Source organism: Patella vulgata, chromosome 7 (genome assembly GCF_932274485.2).
Source record: "Patella vulgata chromosome 7, xgPatVulg1.2, whole genome shotgun sequence".
Classification (NCBI taxonomy): domain Eukaryota; kingdom Metazoa; phylum Mollusca; class Gastropoda; family Patellidae; genus Patella; species Patella vulgata.
Window position 1 is genome coordinate 42,264,156 of NC_065885.2, and position 24,770 is coordinate 42,288,925.

Sequence of the window (24,770 nt, forward strand, 5' to 3'; positions counted from 1 at the left end):
TCAGTTTCTTCCTTCGGAGTGACAGAGGGAGTTCGCCAACATCCTTTAGTAACGACTCGCGCTTGGCACCTAAGCCACAGCCTGTGGCAATACAAATGGCTTTGTATTGTATCGTGTCCAACTTGCTTAGTGTAACGGGTCTTGCATTTAAGAAAGCCATGCAGCTGTAATCTAATACAGGACGTATTAGAGAACGGTAGATCATCATGAGGGCAACTCGGCTTGCTCCCCATTCACGTCCCGTTATTTTCCTCATAAGGTTCAGGATGCGCTGAGTACGTGTTACTACATATTTGATGTGCGGTCTCCATGTCACTTTCCTATCAAAGATTACACCAAGGAACTTGGTTTCGTCTTTGAATTCTATGTACTGACCATTGAGCTGCAGGGACATCCGGGAAACCTCGGGATCCCTGCATACTAGCATACCTACAGTTTTCGGTGACGAGATCTGGAATCCCCAATTATTTGCCCAAGAGGTGAACCCGTCCAAGGCTCCTTGCATACGTTTCTGAACCTGCGAATATAGACTACCCTTGGTCCATAGGGTGCTATCGTCCGCAAACGTAGCAAGCGAAATATCTTTTTCGAGACATTCTTTGATACCATTCACCATAATATTGAACAATGTTGGGCTTATAACGGAACCCTGGGGAGTTCCGTTATCCAGTCCGGTCTCTTTACTGAGGTATTTGCCGATTGTAACTCTGATTTGTCTGTCTGAGACAAAACTCTTGATCCAGTTGTACATGTTACCATGCACGCCTACCAAGGACAGTTTGTGTAACAGTCCTTCTGTCCAGACAAGATCGAAGGCCTTTGATAGATCAACAAAGATGACACAGAGGTAGGATCCGCCTCTCGTGGCTGTCACCATGGCATGCTGAAGTCTGGCAATGTGATCGAATGTCGAGCGGTCTCGGCGGAAGCCGCTCTGGTTCTTGTCTAGCAGCTGGTTACTCTCTAGGTAGTATGTTAACCTATCGTTCACCAAGGTTTCAAGAGTTTTGCAAAGCGTAGACGTGAGGCTTACCGGGCGATAAGACTCCGTTTCCTTTGGGTTATTTCCCACCTTAGGGATTGCAACCACTGTAGCCGTACGCCACAGACAGGGTATCTCACTTTTCCGCCAAGCGAGGTTAAAGAGGACAAGGACGATTTTCGAAGCATTTTCGGGCAGATTTTTTAGCATAGAGTACTTGACCCCGTCCGGCCCCGAGGCGCTGTCTTTTTTAGAAGACAGTGCTTTCTCGTATTCTCTCAGGGAAAAAGGGGCGTTCAGATCTGAGCGTCCAACAAGTTCTCCGCCTTTCGGCTTAAACTTTTCTTTTTGCGGATAGAAGTCTTTTTTCCTGTCGCTAAATTCGGGCGTAAGGTTGTTATTGCTACTCGTCATAGCAAATGTTTTAGCAAGAAATTCGGCCTTTTCTGCGCAGTTCTGGGCCACTTCTGCTTTGTAACAGAGAGTCGGTGGGCAAGCCGTCCTAGTCTTTCCATTCATAGCATTAATCTTCTGCCACACCTATTTAGAGTTTGAATTTGTATTCAGGGACACGCAGTAGGCGTGCCAATGTTGGGTTTGACACTGTTTTATGACGTCTCTTGCCGCATACTTTGCCTTTAGGTATGCGGACCACGTGGCCGGAGAGAGGTGGCGTTGGCACTTGCGAAGGCATCTACAACGTTCCCGTACTGCGACTTGACAAGAATCGGACCACCAAGGTTTTCGAGGCTTACCTCTATTATAGCACTGGTTACGTTCGTGGCATACTTTTCAGTATCCTCCGTAACCAGTTCCTCTTCCCTCCACTCACGACAGAGTAGATTGAAGCTGCCCCAGTTTGCCTTAGACATTATCTAGCTTGGTCTCCGCTCTGTATCGTCCCGATGTGGCGACTTGCTAAGAGTGATAGTTATCGCCATATGATCACTGCCAAGCGTTTCGTCACACCTTGTGGTCCAGTCGCAGTAACTTGCAATGGGTGAGGATGCCAACGTGGCGCGCATTGAAATCCCCGCAAATCAAAATACGATTGTATTTGATTTGATCGTACAGGTTCTGAAATCCGTTATCTACTACCCTTTGTGGGGGTGAGTAGATATTTATCACTGCTAATCTAGAGCCGTCCGCCGTATGGATTACTGCGCCCTGATATACTCTTAACAAATTGGATTTGCTTATCAACAGCGCGAGCCGTTCATTTCTGTTTAGATGATTACGGTTATAAGATAATCTTGACAAAGAAGCAACAATATTAATTCAAAGACTAATTATTACACACTGCAATCAACTATTTCTGCTACAGGGTCACTAAACCCATATTTTGGATAGAAGTAAACCCTCATAGTTGAAATAATTTTAATTCAAAATATCGTCAATGTGAAAGAAAAAAAAAACTCTCTTGAACAGGCTCTATACGTTGACAAAACGTACAGATTGTATCCACCCTATGTTTCGCTTAACAATGAAAGCTGCCGTTTTCAATATTCGATCCCTCTGTTCTCCTACTCCTGATATATGGGACTGTTGTACAATCGTTTTATGTATAACACCACCGATAGGCCTCTCCGTAGAAGAAGGTCCAAAAAAAAATTATGTTGACTTTTCGAGAAATAGGCCTCTAAAAATGCTCCAAATCGAAAAAATACGACGTTTTCGATTTTCGATCTCTTTTTTCGGCTACCCCTGACATTTCAAAAAATAATACAGTAGTTTCACAAAACAGCGATTTCATTAGTCTCTCGATTGAGAAAGTTTTAAAAAAATCGTTGGGGGCGTTTCCGAGAAACATGCGTCTAAAGTTGCTCGAAATCGCAAAATACCTTACTTTTAAAAGTCACATAACTTTTTTAGTATTTGATAGAAACTTGTCGCTTTTTTAACCATCTGATAGACAATTCCATTGGCTATTAAACGATATAAAACTTTAACTAATCGGCAAAAACACAATTGATATATCCGATTTTCCGCACAGGCATCCATTTTTCAGAATTTTGTCAAACTTTGGATACCTTTCTTGACCACTTCCGGAGATTAGAGGATTTTCATTTATAGTTCATGGACTGGTTTGGTCCTTCGAATTCATATTCCTGAAGTTTCAGAAAAATCGTTGGAGTCGTTTTAAAAAAATACCTCTACGATTTGACCAAAATGCGAAAAAAAGTGAAAAATCAAGGTTAACATTTCAGAACAAAACTAATATTGCTGGAATCGGATTGATGTCGGCTATCCAAAAATATAACTGAAATTTCAAAATTCCCAAAAATAAAATTTTTAGAAAATTTTGAAAATTTTCCATTTTTTACCAAAAAAATGAGAGCGACAAAGTTTCTAATTTCCACAGTTTTGAACTGCTATCTGCTCAGAAATGTCTCCAGCTATCCAAAAATGTAAATATCTGAAGAATCCATTGAGAATTAAGAGAATAATGGCCGATTTGACGCATTTCCGCTATGCGCACAAATTTAGTTTTACATTTATCAACTAACCACCACCAAGTTTCCTGAGAGAAAACCAAACTTCAGACCTCTATCTCTTATAGTTGCTGAGAAATAGGCTCCCCCAATAAAAAAATAAATAATAATATTAATCTTAGTAATAACAATAGTCTTTCACCGAAAGGTGAAAGCCTAATAAGAAGAAGAATAATCTTAGTAATAACAATAGTCTTTCGCCGAAGGTGAAAGCCTAAGTAGACTTGCTGGCAAGACTGAAGGCTTTCACCGTGCCAAGGCGACACACGATCGCCAGATGCATGACAAAAGACTATCCCCACCTCTCACCCCCTAAACAAACACACATCCCCCACCCCCCAAATAAAAACACACATTTGCATAACTCAGATATTGACATGTTCTTTGCATGCGCATTACGATAGAAGGGAATCGAAAAATAAAGTTGATCTACGCGAAATGGAAAAAGAACAGTTTCGCGAAATGGACGAAAAGCAATGTCGCAATAGATATTAATATCAAAGTAAAATGAAATGGGGTTTAACACCATTCTGCTCGGAATGGACCATGAGGAATGTTTCGAACGTACAGCGGCGCTAGCCTACTCTTATATACAATTCCAACTGCCAAGGGATCTTTTACAGTCACACCAATGTGTATGCGGGACTTCGAAATCGCGTTCATGTCAGCTACTGAAATATGTAACTGGTTCAAAAATTAAATATCGCCAATTTTCTGGTTTCGTGCACGTTCAAGATTTACTATTAATTACAGACAGAGTCCAGGATCAAACAACTGAAGCAGTCAAGAGCCAGGATGTTCGGGACTACTTTGTTTTTTTATATTTACTGATACTATCATATTTCATTATTTGTATTGAGGACATTGCCATTTATATATATATTAAACATGTATTATATGTCTTATCATAGAAGTCTATAGTGTTATGTTCTTTCGTAATCATTTGTTTAAATACCTTAATTGTTCGTACCTTTCTAACCAGGGTAATTATATAACTGTTAAATTAAACAACGGATAACTCCTACCTCCAAAAATGATTTATATAATTAGTAAATAATTATCATTATCTAATAATTGTTGTTTTGTGACATATATACGGTAACCAATATATACATTGTACTTTTATAATCAAGATGATACTGTGTATTAGTCGTGTTTATGTTCTTATGATTTGAATTTCTTCATGCAATATTTGTAAATCGCCAGTAGGAATAAATGTTTCTTATATAGATACATTATGCTGGCAATCTAGATTTGCCCGAAAAAGACAAGTTGCAGGTTGAAGAAAAGTTCTGCGAATGCTATTCGCCCAAAAGACACGCGCGCGTGCGCTGTATCATACGGTCTGTCATTGAGTTAACTGGCGGGGTTTCGATTCCCAGGTTGTACGTGACAAGGAGTAGGGTCGCCTGTCCAACCTCGTGGGTTTTCTCCGGGTCCTCCGGTTTCCTTCCACTGCTAAAGACCTCTACGCGCAAGCGAATTATTGAAATAAAATAAAAAGAATAAACCATATGTTAGTCCCGAAATGACCTAGTTTGTGTCGAGTGGACGTTAAACCCCATATCTCTCTCAATTAGAAGGAGTTCCCCAAAAAATATTAGATTGCCTTTTTGAGAAAAAGACCTCTAAACATGCTCGTACAGCGGCGCTAGTCTTCTTTTATATAGAATTCCAACCGCCAAGGGATCTTTTACGGTCACACCAATGTGTTCACGGGACTTTGGAATCGCGTTCATGTCAGCTACTCAAATATGTAACTGGTTCAAAAATTGATTGAATATTCAATGAAATATCGCCAATTTTCTGGTTTCGTGCACGTTAAAGATTTGGCGTCACTAATAAAAATTTATTATAAACAACGCGAGCCGTCGATTTCTGTCCAGATGATTACCGGTATAAGATAATTTTTACAAAGAAGCAACAATATTAATTCAAAGACTAATTATTACACACAGCAATCAACTATTTCTGTTATAGGGTCACTAAACCCATATTTTGGATAGAAGAAAACACTCATAGTTGAAATAATTTCAGTTCAAATATCATGACTGATAAAAGCACTCTTGAATAGGCTCTATACGTTGACAAAAGGTACAGATTGTATCCCCCCTTATGTTTCGCTTAACAATGAAAGGTGCCGTGTTCAATTTTCGATCCCTTTGTTCTGCTACTCCTGAAATTTGGAACTGTTGTACAATAGTTTTATATAAAACACTACTGATAGGAATCTCTGTAGAAGAAGTTCCCTTAAAAATATTATGTTGACTTTTCGAGAAATAGACCTCTAAAAATGCCCCAAATCGTAAAAATACGACGTTTTCGATTTTCGATCTCTTTTTTCGGCTACCCCTGACATTTCAAAAAATAATACAGTAGTTTCATTAGCCTCTCGATTGAGAAAGTTTTTAAAAAATCGCTGGGGGCGTTTCCGAGAAACATGCGTCCAAAGTTGCTCGAAATCGTAAAAAAACGTAACTTTTCAAAGTCACATAACTTTTTAAATGTTCGATAGAAACATGCCGCTTTAGTGCCACCCGATAGACAATTCAATTGGCTATTAAACGATATATAACTTTAACTAATCGACAAGAACACAATTGATATATCGCATTTTCCGCACATGCACCCATTTTTCACAATTTTGTCAAAGTTTGGATACCTTTCTTGACTACTTCCGGAGATTAGAGGATTTTCATTGATAGTTTAAGCACTAGTTTTTTCCTTAGACTTCATAGTACTGAAGTTTCAGAAAAATCGTTGGAGCCGTTTTAGAGTTATTGAATTTTGACTAAAAATCGACAAAAATCGACCAAAATCAAAATCCGAATTTCAAAACAAAACTGATATCGCTGGAATCGGATTGATGTCAGCTATCACAAAATGTAATCAGAATTTTTCAAAATTCCCAAAAATAAAAAAAATTGAAAATTTTGAAAATTTTCCAATTTTCGGCCAAAAAATGAAAGCGACAAAGTTTCTAAATTCGACGTTTGTGAACTACTATCAGCTCAGAAATGTCTTCAGCTATCCAAAAATGTAAATATGAGAAAAATCGGTTGATAATTAGCAGAATTGTGGTCGATTTTCAATTTGCGTGCACGTTAAAGATTTGAGGCATTTTCGCTATGCGCACAAATTTCGTTTTACATTTATCAACTAACCACCACCCAGTTTCCCGATAGAAAACCAAAACTTCAGACCTCTATCTCTTATAGTTACTGAGAAATAGGCTCCCCCCCCCCAAAAAAAAAAAAAAAAAATAATAATAAGAAGAAGAATAATCTTAGTTATAACAGTAGTCTTTCACCGAAGGTGAAAGCCTAATAAGAAGAAGAATAATCTTAGTAATAACAATAGTCTTTCACCCAAGGTGAAAGCCTAATAATCTTAGTAATAACAATAGTCTTTCACCGAAGGTGAAAGCCTAATAATATTAATCTTAGTAATAACTATAGTCTTTCACCGAAGGTGAAAGCCTAACTAGATCTGCTACTGTCCCATGCAGATATGAAAGCTTTCATATTCATCGACACGTGTCATGGATTAAAAGATAAAAGAACAAGAACAAATAATTATAAAAATCGGTCAAAAACTCGCGATATACTGAGAAACATTGCACCAGGGCAAAAATAATGTGAAAACTAAAGGGAAATAACTGAGTCTTGTATTGCTGTAATCGGAATGATATCACGTTCCAGAATTTTCAGAAAAATGGATCAAGCCATTTAAAATCGGGACGGACGAGAAAATAAAATGAAAATGGCGGGAATTAAGAACTAAAAAAAAAGCAGGAGAATATTGACAAATTAAATGAGATAAATTTGAATGGAACTAATATTTTTGGAATCAGATTGACCTCAGCTGTTGGAATATTAAGGTTAAATTTGTAAATTTTGAAAATTAAGGACATAAATTGTGCTGTAATCAACTTTATCCGCACGTAAAAGGTCAAAGGCGAAATTCGAAATGTTGAAATTTTCAAATCCAAAAAATTCGACCCTGATCCCGGCTATCCTGAAACGTATACTTTTGGGAAATAGAAGACGAATTCTCCCAACTACGGCCTATTGTGTTTATTTTAAAGTCTGTTAAGGTGGGTGTGTCACTGTCTTCCATATTCAATTCCAAATGGTGACCAGCAATTGATCGAAAGCAAAATTCTGCTCTGAGCGTTTTTTAGACATTCTGTCAAGGATTCAGAAAATATAACTCCCATGTCTGTAAGTAAAATATCGTAAAAGCCTTGGGATTTTTCACGTTTCAAGAGGTGGCACTTCCGGTTCTATGGATAGACTTCGTATTTTGTGAGCGGATCAGTAATTCCTCAGCTAGTACAGAAAAAGAATTTCAAGGCAATCTGACCTATATTTTGTAGATTTTTTTGAAAAGTTTGATCCTTAGTTTCTAAAATGTGAGATAAGTTAGAAAGTTTCTAATGACATTTTTCAAGTCGCATCGGTAAGATCTACATACATTCCAAATTTCATGAAGATCGTGCAACTATTAAAGAAGTTGTCAAATTGGTCTTAATTTCCGGAACGAAATCAGAGCGACGAATTTTTGAAATTCGAAAATCTGAAATTGCAGGTGAAAATGACTTTCGTGAGGGTACCCAAAGAAAAAAGAATTATTAAAATAAGTCAATAAACAACAGAGTTACGACTATGCATTGTTAGTTTTTTCGTTCGTAAAATTCGGTGATTTCGAATTCGTAAAACAGGTCAAAGTTTCAGAAACATCCTATGGTTAGATTCTGAGAAATCCGATTTGCAGAAAACACACACACACACACACACACAAAAATAATAATAATAAATCTTAACAGAAACAATAACCTTTCGTATGTAATATGAAGCTTAATAATAAAAATCTGAACAAAAACAGTAAGCTTTCATATGAAATATGAAAGCTTAATAATAATTTTAGTAAAAACAATAGTCTGAAAGAATGATAATTTTAGTAATCACAATAGGCTAATAATTTTAGTAATAACAATAGTCTTAACAATAGTCTTTCAGACGAAGTTTGAAAGCCTAATAATAATAACTAGAACTACGACGCAGTAATGACGGGTTTCACTGGTGCCACATTATCCTTGAACTTATCAGTTCCGGTTCCATGTTACACTTAAACTTATATCACTTACGGTTCCAATGGAACCGATCACCAGATTTCCACATAAACATCGCAGACGTTTTATAAAATGGAAGCAGAATCAATCAAACCCAGCGATATCAATTCCATTTATACATTTGTTACTATGTGTTACATATGTCAAAACGGTGATCCTGACAAAAATTGTTTTTAACTTACCGCTAAGTTAGCTGACTTTCTAACGGGAAATTAAAATACGAACAAAAAATCTTAAAGATAGGTTGCCAGGCAACGAAACATACGCCGACAACAGCTAAATCGTCCGAGCAGTCAACAAGAGTTGTTGCATATTTTTACTTTTTTCGGTAATGAAACATTTATAATACACTAAAATCTGATTAAGAGCAACAACTCATGAAGTAAATATCAGAAAACCATTTTATAAAGTTCTGCCCCATGCTAACGTTTTGTATACAAAACTTTTAATATCATGGATTTAGCTGTTCAAGACATAAAAATTCATTGAAAATCAATATACTTGTTCGTCCCAAGATCTTAAACTCTGTGTATCAATCTGAAGTCAATCGGATGATAACTGTAGCTTTTAGAGCGTCACAAAGTGATCAAGGGCCAGAACTTTGGCAGTAATTATCGGAAATCATTGAAAATCAATAGGATTCTTTGTCTCATGACCTTAAAACACTTCGTATAAATTTAAAGTCAATCGGATATTAACTTTGGCCTATAGAGCGTCCACAAGATTTTTCAAAGTGATCAAGGGCCATGACTCTGGCAGTAATAATCGGAAATCGCTGAAAATCAATAGGCTTCTTCGTCTCATGACCTTAAACACTGTGTATAAATTTAAAGTCAATCGGGTATTAACTTTGGCCTTTAGAGCGTCCACAAGATTTTTTGAAGTGATCAAGGTCCATAACTCTGGCAGTAATTATCGAAAATCGCTGAAAATCAATAGGCTTCTTCGTCTCATGACCTTAAACACTGTGATAAAGGGCCATAACTCTGGCAATAATTATCGAAAATCGCTGAAAATCAATAGGCTTCTTCGTCTCATGACCTTAAACACTGTGTATAAATTTTAGGTCAATCGGATATTAACTTTGGCCTCTAGAGCCTCCACAAGATTTTTCAAAGTGATAAAGGGCCATAACTCTGGCAATAACTTTGGCCTCTAAAGCGTCCACAAGCAATTGTGGACGCCGGACCGACGGACGGACGGACGGGGGCGACGACAATATACGACCAAATTTCAATGCGGGCGTATAAAAAGTGATCCTGACAAAATTGAATATTTCTCGAAAAGGGAAGATGCTGGAAGCAATTTTTGGACATCTATATGATGGTATTGATCCCATCTATATGTCCATTGGAGTCAAATATCATAAAGTTAAACAAATAATAAATATAACTCACTTCAAAAAAATGTTTGTTTTGAAGGCTAAAAATACAGTTTTTGCCAAAATGACATTACTTTCGGTGATAATGAAAATGTTAAATTAGTTCTATGAAATCATAAATGGCATAAGGCATTACATGGCGAAAATTTTATGAAAATCGAATAGTAATAGACACTTTTATCGACCAAAAACCATGAAAAGTGACTTGATAAAAATCTTTTATTTCTTTGCAAACGTAGAAGTTTAAAACCATTTTGTGGTATCTGTGTGATCGTATTGTTTCATTCTATTTGTTGATTGGAATCAAATATCATAATTTTAAACAAATAACTTAAATAACAAATACGACTACAAATACAAATATCTGTTTTGAAGGCTAAAATCCCGTTTTTGCCCAAATGACGTCATTTCTGGTGACAATGAAAACGATAAATTGGTTTGACCTAGTCAAAATTGGCATTAGACATCAAATGGTAAAACCAAATTGAAAATCGAATAATAATTTACTCTTTTACAGGCAAAATAACGTGAAAAGTGACAAATGCAAAATTGCCTATTTCTCGGCAACTGCTCATATTACAAACAAATTTTCACATAAATCCTCTTCGTATGGATTAATGCTACAGGTTGATGAGAGCTGTCAAGAAATATTTGAAAATATGAAAAGTCTGAATACATTGTAAATAGTTCATTTTTACCTCTTTTATTTCACCTGTAAATCAAAATGGCACAAATACAAAACCGAAATTTAAAAAAATAAGCCCAGCATATTTTGCGTCTTTAGTAGGAGCATTTATCTTGATCTTTTAGATTTGTAAACATTAATATTTGCATTTGAAAAGACCTTTCGACTGTCACAATTGAAGTTGTGGGCAAAATTACTTCACTTCCGGTGCCGACAGAAAATTTCATCGGTATACAAAAAGTTGAAAATTTGCACAACGGGGCATATGAGCCTTTCTTTTATACAAATCAGGCAACAAATAATTAACCTAGAACCAATAAACTGAAATTAAAATGAGAAAAAGCTTAAAATGTGATCCTGACAAAATTCGTTATTTCTCGCCAAGGGAAGATGTTAGAAACACTTTTTTTCATATCTATATGATCGCATCGATTCATACTATTTTTCCATTGGAATCAAATATCATAATTTTATACGTATAATGAATATCACTTACTTCAAACAAATATTTGTTTTAGAGGCTAAAAATACAGTTTTTCCCAAAATAACATTACTTGTATGAAATCGTAAATGGCATTAGGTAACACATGGTGAAAATTTTACAAGAATTGAATAATAATTAACACTTTTATGGACCAAAAACCTTGAAAAGTGACCTGTTGAAAATTACCTATTTCAGCGCAACGGAACAAGTTAGAAACCATTTTTTGATATCTATATGATCGTATGGGTCCAGTCTATTTGTTGATTGGAATCAAATATCAACATTTTAAACAAATAACAAATACGATTCATTTGAATAAAATATTTGTTTTTAGGGCTATAAATACTGTTTTTGACGCTGTTTCTGGTGACAGTAAAACTTTTGAATTGGTTTGATCTAGCCAAAAGTGACATTACGCATCAAATGGTGTCACATTTATGAAAATCCAATAATAATTGACTCTTTAACATGCAAAATAGCATGAAAAATGACTCATACAAACTTGCCTATTTCTCGGCAACTACTCATATTACAAACTAATTTTGACATACATTTTTCTTCGTATGGATTAATGCTACAAGTAGTGGTGAAGGCAGGATACGCCCACATTTTGCAAGAGATGGATAGAGAACAGGCAAAAAACAAGAAAGATTTTTTATACAATATTTTTTATAATCCAGGAAGTTACGTTCGGATATGTCTGATTATCAAGAAGAACCAAGATCTTTATCATAAAAACATATATTTCAAGTTTCATCCAAATCGGATAAAAACTGTGGCCTCTAGATGGTCCATAACCTTGATATACCATATTTTTTACACTATTTGCGTACAATTTTTGTCCGATTTTCATGAAATTTGAAATCAACCATCATTAGTGTATAATTGTGATATATTCATACGTTTTCGTTTTCAATCGGATAAAAATTGTGACCTCTTGGGTTATGAACATGCATTTCAGGTTTCATCAAAATCGAATCAAAATTGTAACCTCTAGGAGGTCCACAACCTTGATATACCAGATGTTTACACTATTTGCGTACAAGGGGCGGCCATTTTGTCCGACATTTTTCGTCCAATTTTCACGAAATTCGAACTCAACCATCATTAGGGTGTAACGGTGGATATACTAAAACGTTTTTTTTTTAAAAATCTGATAAAGATTGTGACCTCTAGAGGGACCACAAGTTAAAAGCGCGAGTTTTCGTACCATCATGGGCCATAATTCCACGTTTCGTCAAAATCGGATGAAAATTGTGACCTCTAGAGGGTCCACAGCCTTGATATACCATATTTTACACTATTTGCGTACAAGGGGGGGGGGGGCATTTTTTCTGGCAGTTTTGGTCCGATTTTCACGAAATTCGAACTCGGTCAGCATTAGGGTGTAACGGTGATATACTAAAACGTTTTTTTTTTTAAATCGGATAAAAAATGTGACCTCTAGAGGCACCACAAGCTAAAAACGCGATTTTTCGTACAATCAGGGGCCATAATTCAGGAAGTTGGGATCCGATATGTGCGAATATCGACAGGAAACAAGATAGTTGGGTTATAAACATTTCATCAAAATCGTATCAAAATTGTGACCTCTGGGGTGTCCACAAGCTAAAAACTTGATTTTTCGTACAGTCAGGGGCCATCATCCATGAAGTTGTGGTCCGATACAAGCGAATATCGAAAGGAACCGAGATCTTTGGGTGATAGATCTATATTTCAAGTTTCGGCAAAATCGGATAAAAATTATGACCTGTAGAGTGTCCACAAACAAATTGTGGACGGACAGACGTCCGGACAGGGGCGACGACAATATACGCCCACATGAAAATGTGGGCGTATAAAAATAGTTTTCCGAATGGGACAAAAAAAGTATCTTAAGTCTCAGATAACAACCAAAATCCTAAATCATACTTAGGGTGCCCCGTGGCCGAAACGTTTCCCTACTAAAAGTTGTACTCGACATGTTGAATGTGCACGCTTCAGTGACGTAACTCTAATTGATTTCAGACGAGTCTCGGGCTCTCTTTGTGTCTATAAATAGCCACAGCACGTGAAATTCTTAACACTTGTAATAACTATTACAGACGTAAAAAATCTATTGTTGACGATTCTGAATAGCAGTAATATTTAGCTTTTTGGTTATTAGAAATTACACTAGTTTTATTTTTTAAATTGCTTTATCATTAATAGACCGTTAGGAGTGGCATCTTTTGGTTTAGTAAAAATAATATCTCTGAATAACGCGGGTTGGACAGGAAAATGATACTAGCAGTAGTTTCATTTTACTTTTACAAGGTTCTTCAAACAATTCTTGTGTCGCCCACCGGGCCTTATTTGTAAATTCAATTTCTTGTTCTAGCTTTCTGTCATGTTTCGTAAAAAAAAAGTAGTCTTGATTATCCCGGCCTGTCAATCAGACGGAGAATGGTCGGTAGACTGGTTAAGTGAGACTAATTTTAAAACAAGGGCACGTGACTTATTTTTTGCTCAAAAGTGTCTGGATGTCATGGACGACACTCCGAATCATTTTTCAGTGTATTATTTATAGATGGTTAAATGGTCATACCTTATTAAGTACAACATGGCCGTTTATTTAGTGACTATAATTGTGCGAAACTGATTTAAGGCTTAGTATATATATAAGTATTGTGGTGTAATTGTCGAGATATTTGGAGATATTTATATACTATTCAAAAAAAGTAGGGGATATTTGATTTTTAAGTGTTATTAAAGTCACCTAATGAAACTGACGAAGAAACAAATGACAAAATGAAATGAAGTTCACATTCATCGATTTATTCCAAATGATCGTTAGACTAAGTAAGGCACAGACTGACCATTATAAGGGTAAAATGATACCCGGGGTCAAACAGCAAAGTTACCACAGCATCACAACCAAGTCAGTAACGGGTAAATCCTCCTCTGTTTGCCAAACAAGCATTGATCCGACGTGGCATACTCCTAATGAGACGTCTAAGGTCATTTTGGTCCAGATTGTCCCATTCCTGTTGCAACGCTGCAGCAAGTTCTTGGACATTGGCAGGACGTTGTTGACGTTGACGTAACCTCTGTCCAAGCATGTCCCAGACATGCTCGATGGGGGAGAGGTCGGGTAATGTGGTGATGTTCTGTTGTTGGAGGTAACCTGTAACGATCCTGGCCCTGGGACATCTTGCGTTGTCATCCTGGAAGATGAAACGGCGGCCATGACGTCGTGCGAAGGGCACAACATGGACTGCCAAGATGTTGTCCCGGTAGTACTGGCCTGTAACACGCCCTGCAACAACATGTAAAGCCGTTCTTCCAGCAACAGTGATGCCTCCCCACACCATAACAGAACCACCCCCAAATCGATCATGTCTGATGACGTTAACGTCTTGGAAGCGCTCGTTTCGACGACGCCACACCCTCCTACGTCTGTCCAAAAAATCAACAGTGAACCTTGACTCATCTGAAAACATCACATTGCTCCAGCGTCGATTATCCCAGTGTTGACGATCCCTACACCAACGACGTCTTGCCTGAATGTGATGATCTCTCAAACAAGGGATCACGCGAGGACGTCGGGCGCGAAGGTGACCCCTATGCAGTCGATTCCGAATCGTCTGGCCACTCACTCTCACACCAGTGTCTGTTTGAAGACGAGCGCTGATCTGATTTGCTGTGATGACACGATTTCTCAAGGCCAAGGTACGGATAAATCGATCCTGGGCTTGAGTTGTCGCCCTTGGTCGACCTGAGCGTGGTCTGTCCTGTACAGATTGTGTATCACGGTATCTGGACCATAGCCTGCTTATGACAGACTGAGAAACATTCATCGTCCGCGCCACAACTGCCTGTGTTGAGCCGATCTGTAGCATGCCAAGGGCACGTAACCTTTCATTTTGGGTAAGCCGACGCATATCAAAATTTGTTTTCTAGTCACTAAAACAATTAAACTGATGTTTCCACCCTGGAATTCAATGCCACAATGACTGTAACATTCAAAGTCAGAGTCGTGCAAATCTTGGGTTGGACCCCCATGATGATCCCAAGCATCACCTGCATTCCATGCGGTAGCTATTGGTGCGTTTGGGCGTCACATGTAACTGGAAATGTTTCTTCTGTTAGGTTCTATAGTGACTTTTTTCGTAGTCATTTGCATATTTTAGTATTATGCACCCAAAATCAAATATCCCCTACTTTTTTGAATAGTATATTTATGGTGGGGCAGCCTATCATACTTACCAGCATTAATGTTTCCTCATTGATATAGAGGGGCGACTTCCTTATAAGTAGCTGCAGCGGAGCGCTTTATTTTCACTGGTATCAAGTGATGACGCCATGTAGATAAAAATCCTTGGATATTAATTTCAGGGGTAACTGTTATTTACTAAAATGAATTATTTTCACTCTAGGAGCATCAATCCCATATTTTGGTTAACAGTAAAACACCCTTAGTTTAAATATTGCCACTTTGCTGATTGAGTTAACTTCCGTGTAGGCTGCCTTGGGTGGAAAGAAGAAGACATCATCGATGCCAACATCGACGTGTACGCTGCCAACATCGACGTGTACGCAGCCAACATCACGAGTGCTATTATAGGTGCCGCAGACGACTCCATTCCCAAGACATCTGGAGGGCAATCAAGGATTAGAAAACCTTGGTGGTCACCAGAATGTCAGAAGGCGGTTAACGAAAGAAAGAAGGCACTACGCCTACGGAAACGCCACTACAATGAAGTCAATCACCAAAACTACCTGAAGTTGAAATACGCCGCAAGAGACACCATCCGGAAGGCACAAGGCGGACACTGGATGACATTCTGTAATGCGTTGAATCAAAACACGCAAACAGGTGCCGTCTGGAAGAAGCTGAACGCCATGAACGGGAAGCGCAGATCATTCAACATACCAAACCTAAAGAATGGAGATGAGTACGTTACCAACGGCAATGAAAAGGCAGATCTACTTGCAAAAGCTTTCGCTGACGCAAGCAGGGACGAAAACCAATCACCAGAGTTTCTGAAGAGAAAGGAAATCTTTTACTCACAGCACCCTTCATTAGAAATTGAACCTAATGAAGGGGCTAAACCAATCAATCTACCCTTCTCTGGGGAGGAGTTAAATAAGGCTCTTTCCCTCAAGAAGGATAGTGCGGCTGGTGAGGACAAAGTAAAGTACTCGATGCTCAAACATCTGCCTAGAAATGCCAAAAGGATACTACTAAACTTCTTCAACACATCCTAGCTGGCAGGAGAGGTACCTAAAGAATGGCGGAAAGCCAACGTCATCCCTCTTCCAAAACCAGGTAAAGAAAGAACAAAGGCAGAGTCATATCGACCAGTAAGTTTGACATCCACACTGTGCAAAACCTTGGAAACAATGGTTAACATACGACTACAGTTCTATCTGGAGAGCAACCGACTGATCGACGAAAATCAAAGCGGGTTCAGGAAAGGGCGTTCAACAACGGACCACTTGGTGAGACTACAGCAAGTCATGTTGCAGACACTCCTCTCTGGGAACCTGTTATGTGTCGTGTTCGTAGATTTAACTAAGGCTTTCGATTTAGACGGGCTGCTCTTCAAGTTAGGACGTATTGGTATAACGGGCATAATGTTTCGGTGGATCAAATGCTTTCTGAGCGATAGAAGGATACAGGTGAATGTAGGCAGATTCTTGAGTGCCGAGCAAACATTAGAAAATGGCACGCCTCAGGGGTCGGTTATCAGTCCCACTCTCTTCAATATCATGATCAACGACATACAAAATTTCTTCCTACCTCGACGCCAAAACTGAGTTAGCTAAATTTGCTGATGACAGTACCATATGGAGGAAAGGGAGGAACTTCTGTGAACTACAAAAGAAAATGCAGAAGGCCTTAGACAAATTCATGGCATGGGCAAACGATTGGGGATTCAAAGTCTCGGAGAAGAAAACAGCCGGCATGCTTGTAAGCAGGGATAGAGGGATAAGTAGAATGACACTGTGTATGAACGGGAAAACCATCGAGTTTAAAGACCAAACCAAGTTCCTTGGCGTAATCTTTGACCGAAGGCTGATCTGGAAACCGCACATCGACGAGACTGTAGATAGATGCACCAAAATCCTAAACTTAATGACGAAAATAACGGGCAGCACTTGGGGGGCCAACAGAGTCACACTAATGATGGTGTATCGTGCTCTAATACGATCTGTATTAGACTACGATTCTCTGGCCTTCATGAACTGCGCGCCATTTCTCTTAAGGAAGCTTGACACCATCCAATACAAAGCTCTGTGTATTGCGACTGGCGTAGGGCAAGGGACTGGGAGAGAGGCACTACTGCAGGAAGTCGGGGAGTTGCCCCTATCCCTAAGAAGAAAAGAACTAGCGACAAGGTACTGGGCTAAGATCTCGCAACTCGGCGAAAGATCCCCAAGCTTTGTCAGTCTACAAAATACAAGATATGTCAGAGATCCTAGAAAGAAAAGCTTCGGCTAGGGTATCAGGGAAACAATCAAGGAACTGCGACTGGGGGAGCTCGTGATAAATGAACACGACCCCCAGTGATCGCCCCTTGGACGCTCCCTATACCGCCGGTTAATCTAGATCTACTACAGAAAACCGACAAGAAAAACAACCCCACTGCTGCACGTGCTTTCTCTCTAGAACACCTGGAAGACAACTGGCCGTCTGATGACTGGGACCATGTGTACACGGATGGCTCACGCAATCCTGACAGGGGCACCAGCTCGTTTGGAATATACCTGCCAAACGGGGAACAGGGAATAAGCAGGAAACTGCCCAATAACTGTTCGGTGTACACTGCAGAGCCTGTGGCCATTCGTGACGCTATATCATGGATTTCCCATCAAACGACTAGTAAGTTCGTCATTCCAAGCGACTCTCTGAGCAGTCTGATTTCAATCAAAAATGACAACTCGGACTCAAGACCAGAAGTCATTTTGGAAATCAGGCAGCAGTACCATAGGGTTTTAGAGAAGGGAAGCAAAGTAGAACTCGTGTGGATTCCATCACATGTCAACATTTGAGGAAACGAGGAGGCAGATCGACTCGCCAATGAAGGGCTCAAGGACACAGCACCACTCCGCACCATAGACTACAGCACCACGGAAATCTACAGTATGGTCAAAAGACACGTCAATTCAATCTGGGAATTAAATCTCGTTGAACTTGACACATACAGATTCCGGCTGGATGACAAGATCTACACAAAGACAACACTCAATCACCCTAGAAGAGATATTTGTAGACTTATATCGAAGCTAAGGGTGAAAGAGCGGCTGCGAGACTACAAACACCAAGTCATCATCTGTGAGTGCGGAGAAGAATGTACCACCAACCATGTCCTGGTAGACTGCGAGGTATACCAGGAGGAGAGAAGGGAACTAGTGAGAACAATGGAGACCAACAACATACCATTCAACACTAAGAACCTACTCTTCCCGAGACCAGATCTGAAACTGCAAATCTTCGAACAAATCCACGCCCTAATGGACACAGTTGGACTAAGTAGAATAGTGAAGTAAGAGGGGGTCACGGTTAGACGGGCCCGGCATCTAAACACTAAACTACATAGGGGATTTATACCAAACTGGCAGGATAGTGGAGTAAGGGGGAGTCACGATCAGACGGACTCGGCATCTAAACACTATTCCACCAAAAACAGACACCAAACCTACAGAGTGGGATAGTGGAGTAAGGGGAGGTCACGATAAGACGGGCCTTGCACCTAAACACACACCCCACAAAGATGACATCTACCAAACTAGCAGGATAGTTGAGTATGGGGGAGTTACGGTCAGACGAACTTGGCACCTAAACACTATTCTGCAAATAAAACTGATACCAAATCCAGATAGTGGGATAGTGGAGTAAGGGGAGGCCACGATAAGACGGGCCTGGCACCTAAACACTAACCCCAAACGATGACATCTACCAATCCAGAAGCAGACGAGATCATCTACCAAACGATATGTTTTATATTAAATAAAGGGAAGAACTTCCCACTAAACCAAATCCATGGACTAAGGCCAAATGGAAAGATTGCAAAATCATATTCTAAAAAACAGGAATCAGCTTCGGCTCTCCTATGTCTTGTCTGCGATATCACTTATGTGGAAGCAGACGTTAAACACCAAGAACGAACGAACGAACGTTATAAATCATTATTTGCTTGATAACGATATTTGTATCTGTATGGAAACGTAGCATGTTAATAAATTCAGAAGTAGTATATCCATTTAAGTGTTTTTAATTACTATATTCTATAGCGAACGTTAATAAATATTATACCCCTTCCCCAATCTCGCTGTAAACTGCAGTTTCGTTCTATCGTAGTGATTATGTTATTCTGCAACCAACGTTAACAAAATTATACACCACCCCTCCCCTTTATTGGTTATCTGACTGCCGTATTGTAGGCCTACACGAATTTGAGGATAAAATTGTTTAAAATGTATAAATCTAGACCGAACCCACCCTCTCGTGGTTGACTATAATGTTAATTCTATTAAACCATATTGGATTATATACACTATTTTAATAATCTAAACACGGCCCCTCTGCGTTTCACCGTTTTCTGACCAAGCAGTGTAAAGGTCGGTGGTCCTAGCCACGGTGGTGGCGTATAAAATTTTGTATGAGGTGAAGGCCGTAAGTCAAGGTCAAACGTCCAAAAACTGACTTTGAAAAGACAGTAAGAAATAAGGCCAGGGCAAGCATAAACGCAAATGCCCCGAGATAGAGGGGAAGTTTGGACTCAAAGTCAAAGTCAAGGTCACGGTTGGTTGGCGTTGACTAGTGGAGGTCACCACGACCTTTCACACTGACCACGCCTATTGACTTCCTTGCGGACACGGGCTCTCTGCGTTTGACCGTGTTTTGACCGAGCAGTGTGCGATAGGACCAAGGTGAACGTCCATGGTTCAAGCCAAGGTGATGGCCTTTGGAAATGGTCGTAAGTCAAGGTCAAATGTCTCAAAACTGATTTTGAAAAGTTTGAGTTCAGTTTTCTGTAACATGACCATGACCCACGACTTTGACCCATTTATCTTTTATGAAGGACATCGTCTCTGCTTTCATCCCGAGCATTAACTTTGATAATACAGCAAGAAATAGGGGCGCAGCACTTATAAGCGCAAAGCCCCCGAGATTGATGGGAAGTTTGGACTCATGGTCAAAGTCAAGGTCACGTTGGTTAGCGTTGACTAGTGGAGGTTACCACGACCTTTCATATTGACCGCGCCCATTGACTTCTTTTCGAACACGGGCCCTCTGCGTTTGCATGTTTTCTGACCGAGCAGTGTGCGACAGGACCAAGGTAAACGTCGATGGTTCAAGCCAAGGTGATGTCCTTTTAAAATTGTTACGAGGTCAAGGTCGTAAGTCAAGGTCAAATGTCCCAAAACTGACTTTGAAAAGTTTGCGTTCAGTTTTCTGTAACATGACCTTGACATACGACGTTGGCCCTTTATCTTTTCTGAAGGACGCCGTCTCTGCTTTCACCTCGAGCATTAACCTTGATAATACAGTAAGAAATAGTTCCATGGCAAGCATAAACGCAAAGGCCCCGAGATCGATGGGAGGTTTGGATTCAAGGTCAAAGTCAAGGTCACGGTTGGTTAGCGTTGACTACTGGAGGTCACCACTACCTTTCATATTGACCGCGCCCATTGACTTCCTTTCGAACACGGGCCCTCTGGGTTTGACCGTTTTCTGGCCGAGCAGTGTGCCACAGGGCCAAGGTAAACGTCGATGGTTCAAGTGAAGATGATGGCCTTTTAAAATGGTTACGGGGTCAAGGTCGTAAGTCAAGGTCAAATGTCCCAAAACTGAGTTTGAAAAGTTTGCGTTCAGTTTTGTGCAACATGACCTTGACCTACGACTTTGACCAAATCAACTTTTCTTAAGGGCATCTTCTCCGCTTTCACCCCGGACATTAACCTCGATAATACAGCAAGAAATAGGGGCGCAGCACTTATAAACGCAAAGGTCCCGAACTTGATGGGAAAATTTGAAGTCAGGGTCAGCGTCAAGGTCACGACAATATTTACACGTAAAGGCCAATCCATCTGGTCAACGCCAAATAGTATTTCATAGAAATTGGTGGCTTAGCGCAAAATTTAAAATATACGAAAATTATTATTAAATTTTATGAACTGCAGTGTTAGGCAGCTAGAGCAGTGTGTCGGAATCCGTCTTAGTGTCTTGTTATTCGAGTCTAAATCGTCAACAAAGAAAATGGCGACGAACGGATGAACTTCTCTCCCGTTAGAAATTAAAAGGTCTGTAAAATAAAAAGTTATTGATCGATTCGGCTGAAATTTGGTGTGCGGTCATTGCTAGTCATTCTTAACATCCCCTGACGGGAACTCGTAGAGGTGCGAAAGTGCTATAGCGCCGAGCCAGGCTATCCTGAAATGTATTAATTTGAGAAATAGGAGACGCATTGAACATACTACGGCCTATTGTGTTTATTTACAAACCCGTTAATGTAGATTTTTCATTATTTATCATATTCAATTCAAAATGGTGACCATCAGTTGACCTAAATCAAAATTCTGCCCTGAACGTTTTTTACGCATTCCTTCAAGGATTCAGAAAATGTAACTCCCATGTCTGTTAGTAAAGTATCGCAAAAGCCTTAGGGATTTTTCACGTTTCAAGATGGTTGCACTTCCGGCTCTATCGATAGTCTTCATATTTTGTGTCTGCATCAGTAATTCCTCAGCTAATAACAAAAAACATTTTCAATGCAATCTGACATATATTTTGTAGATTTTTTTTTAAAGTTTGATTCTTAATTTCTCTAAGGGGAGATAAGTTAGACAGTTTCAAGTCGCATCGGTAAGATCTACTTACATTCCAATTTTCATGAAAATCGTGCAACTATTAAAGAAGTTGTCAAGTTGGTCTTAACTTCCGGAACGAAATCACAGCGACGAATTTTCAAAATTCGAAAATCTGAAGTTGCAGGTGAAAATGACTTTCGTCTAGGTACTCAAAGAAAAAAGAATTAGAAAAGTAGGTCAAAAAACAACAAAGTTATGACTATGCATTGTTAGTTTTTTCGTTCGTAAAATTCTATTTCGAATTCGTAAAACGTTAACAGAAACAATAAGCTTTCATATGATATAATAATAATAATAACTTTTACAAAAACAATAAGCTTTCATATGAAATATGAAAGCTTAATAATCTACGCAGTGTGAAACCCTAATAATAAGAATAATAATAGTGTTTCACACAAGCAAAGCAGTGTGAAACCCTGATAAGAATAATAATCTTAACAAAAACAACAGTGTTTTACACAAGCTACGCAGTGTGAAACCCTAATAATAATCTTAACAAAAACAGTAGTGTTTCTCACAAGATATTATACAGTGTGAAACCCTAAAAAATGGAAATCTTATTCTTTACTATTTTTTAAACAAGCTGTTTCCATGCACGACACGGTCATGGAAATAGACGGAGAACAGAGAAAATCGATATTGCTCATCCTCTCATTGTGTGAATGCTTCACACAGAATTTGACAAAAATCCATTATTAACTGTAATCTCTATCGCTTTAACAAGGTTTCCGGAAAAGGGGGTAACTCCGGAACGGGTGGTCGCAGAAAGCTGAATATCAACAGGGTTATTCCTCTCATGACGGCACTGCTTTACACAATAATATATGAAATAAATCCGTTAAAAAATGTAGTCTATATCGTGGGCGTATTAAAATGAATTCATCACGGGGAAAATATTAGCGAATATAATTTATTATAGGACGGAACGTAAGAACATTTTTATGAAAGTAACGGACATACAGATATACGTACCATGTTATATAAACCACTATGTATTGGCGGCGGATAGGTTGTGTTCCGTTTGCTGGGTAACACAGCTTCTTTTTCTTCATTCATTTTTTTGTTAGATGATATTATCCTGGGTTAATATCTGTATTACTGTTCACTTCACAAATAATCAATACAGGTCTTAAATACTGGTTTAGTCACTACAACTCAAGAACACAACTCGCTTCTCACAAAATATTCAGTAAATTAATAGATATCCGTCAGTATATTTTATTTAATTAACATGGTTCTCATGGCTAACACGGTTTACATCTAATCTAATCCAGTATCATCAATATCTTGAAGTTTAATAAAAAAAAAAATTTCTGTCACAATCGGATAATATACGAAACACAAAAAGCGATATAATTTGGCATTCTTAATACATACTTATTGTATTCAGCTTCAGAATCAGCTTACTGGAACCATACTCAGACAGAAATTATCTTACAAATGATGCCTGTAAATATTCAACTAGTACCATTATCTACATGGGTATATCTAAGTCTTACAAGATCTAACAGTATTTCATTCCAGACTGGGACTATTCCTGAAAATGCCACCTTATCAGAAGAATAGCTAAATGTATCTGATACAGATATTAAGACGTGATTAATTAGATATCTAATCTTGACCTTTAGCAAAAACTAGGGATAATAATGACAGAAGAAAGGATGAACTCAATCCTACTACACTTAACTCACACAAGTCTAACCTTTCCACAGGACTATAACAACATCTTTATCATAAACAGACGACGCCCCAAAAGCCAACCCACAATCCGGATTATATTTGTATTTTTTTTCCGACTAAAAAGTGATATGTCGTTTGTTCTTTTAAATCCAACACGCGTACAAAACAAACGTACAAAGCATGTGCTCAAGGCAATGAGAACATATTTTGATAATCAACCAACATTTTGTCCTTTAAGACTTTTTTTGTGGCTGTGTATTTTACCCAATATTTCAAAATCTACACTGTACACCGGTTCCTTCAAAATTATATCGTGTTCCACACAAAGAACATAATAACAAAATTGAGTTTAAATATGACCTATAGAAACTTTAAAAACCTTAATTAAGTGATCCATGATAATTATATTTTAATGAATTGTGTGTAAAAGACCCTTAGAAACGTTCTCAGTAGTGCGTTTTTATTTCGATCGACAAAGGTTTCCCAAATTAACATCTGTAGTAGTCGCGTTTCTCAAGTCGCATTGTGCCCGAATTCTTCATAAGTTACATAACTGTGTTCAGCTGGTTTTGATGATCATTTCGGAATGGCTAAATATTTTGAGCTAAGCATTTCAGAAAAGGTAAAAAAGCCTTTTCGCCAAATTATTATCCCCACTTGTATCAACGGATATCCCATAAAATCTAGAATCGTCGCTTTTATGATAGTATTATTAATAGTGTTACAGAATGTGATAATCATGTATTGCACGCCCACCATTGATGCCAAGAAGGAATCCGTATCAATTGATTTGACTAGTAAAACATTCGACATCTGTTACCATGTATTAAAAAGAATTTTTTAAAAAATAATTGTAAATTATCATTGGTTTTTGGAAATTTCCGCGTAAATGTGCTTAAACGAACCCCTGAAAAGATTTTTCCTCTCGACTTTTGTAAATATTTAAAGATATTACAAATAATTACATAAGACATTTAGCGATTTGTTGTCACATTTTGTAATGACATTATCACAAACTTTGAAAAAATTGAAACAAATTTCGAATGTATAAAAAAAAGGTTAAACAACCCGGGTTTGCTTTTCTGTTGCGACC

The 24,770-nt window shown here is 38.5% G+C and overlaps 1 protein-coding gene across 7 annotated transcripts in view; it reads right to left on the bottom strand.

Moving 5' to 3' along the window:
- The window catches only part of LOC126828395 (tetraspanin-4), a 222,763-nt gene that overhangs the window by 106,432 nt on the left and 91,561 nt on the right, over positions 1-24,770 (bottom strand). The window contains exon 2 of one of the 7 annotated variants that reach the window (XM_050558181.2): positions 22,970-23,283. The exons of 4 other annotated variants lie outside the window; for them this stretch is intronic. In XM_050558181.2, the coding sequence (XP_050414138.1) occupies positions 22,970-23,053 (84 nt within the window). In that variant the 5' untranslated portion in view covers positions 23,054-23,283. Of the gene's footprint in view, positions 1-22,969; positions 23,535-24,770 lie in introns of all 7 variants that reach the window. 2 more of the 7 variants (XM_050558182.2, XM_050558180.2) reach the window with 2 other exon arrangements.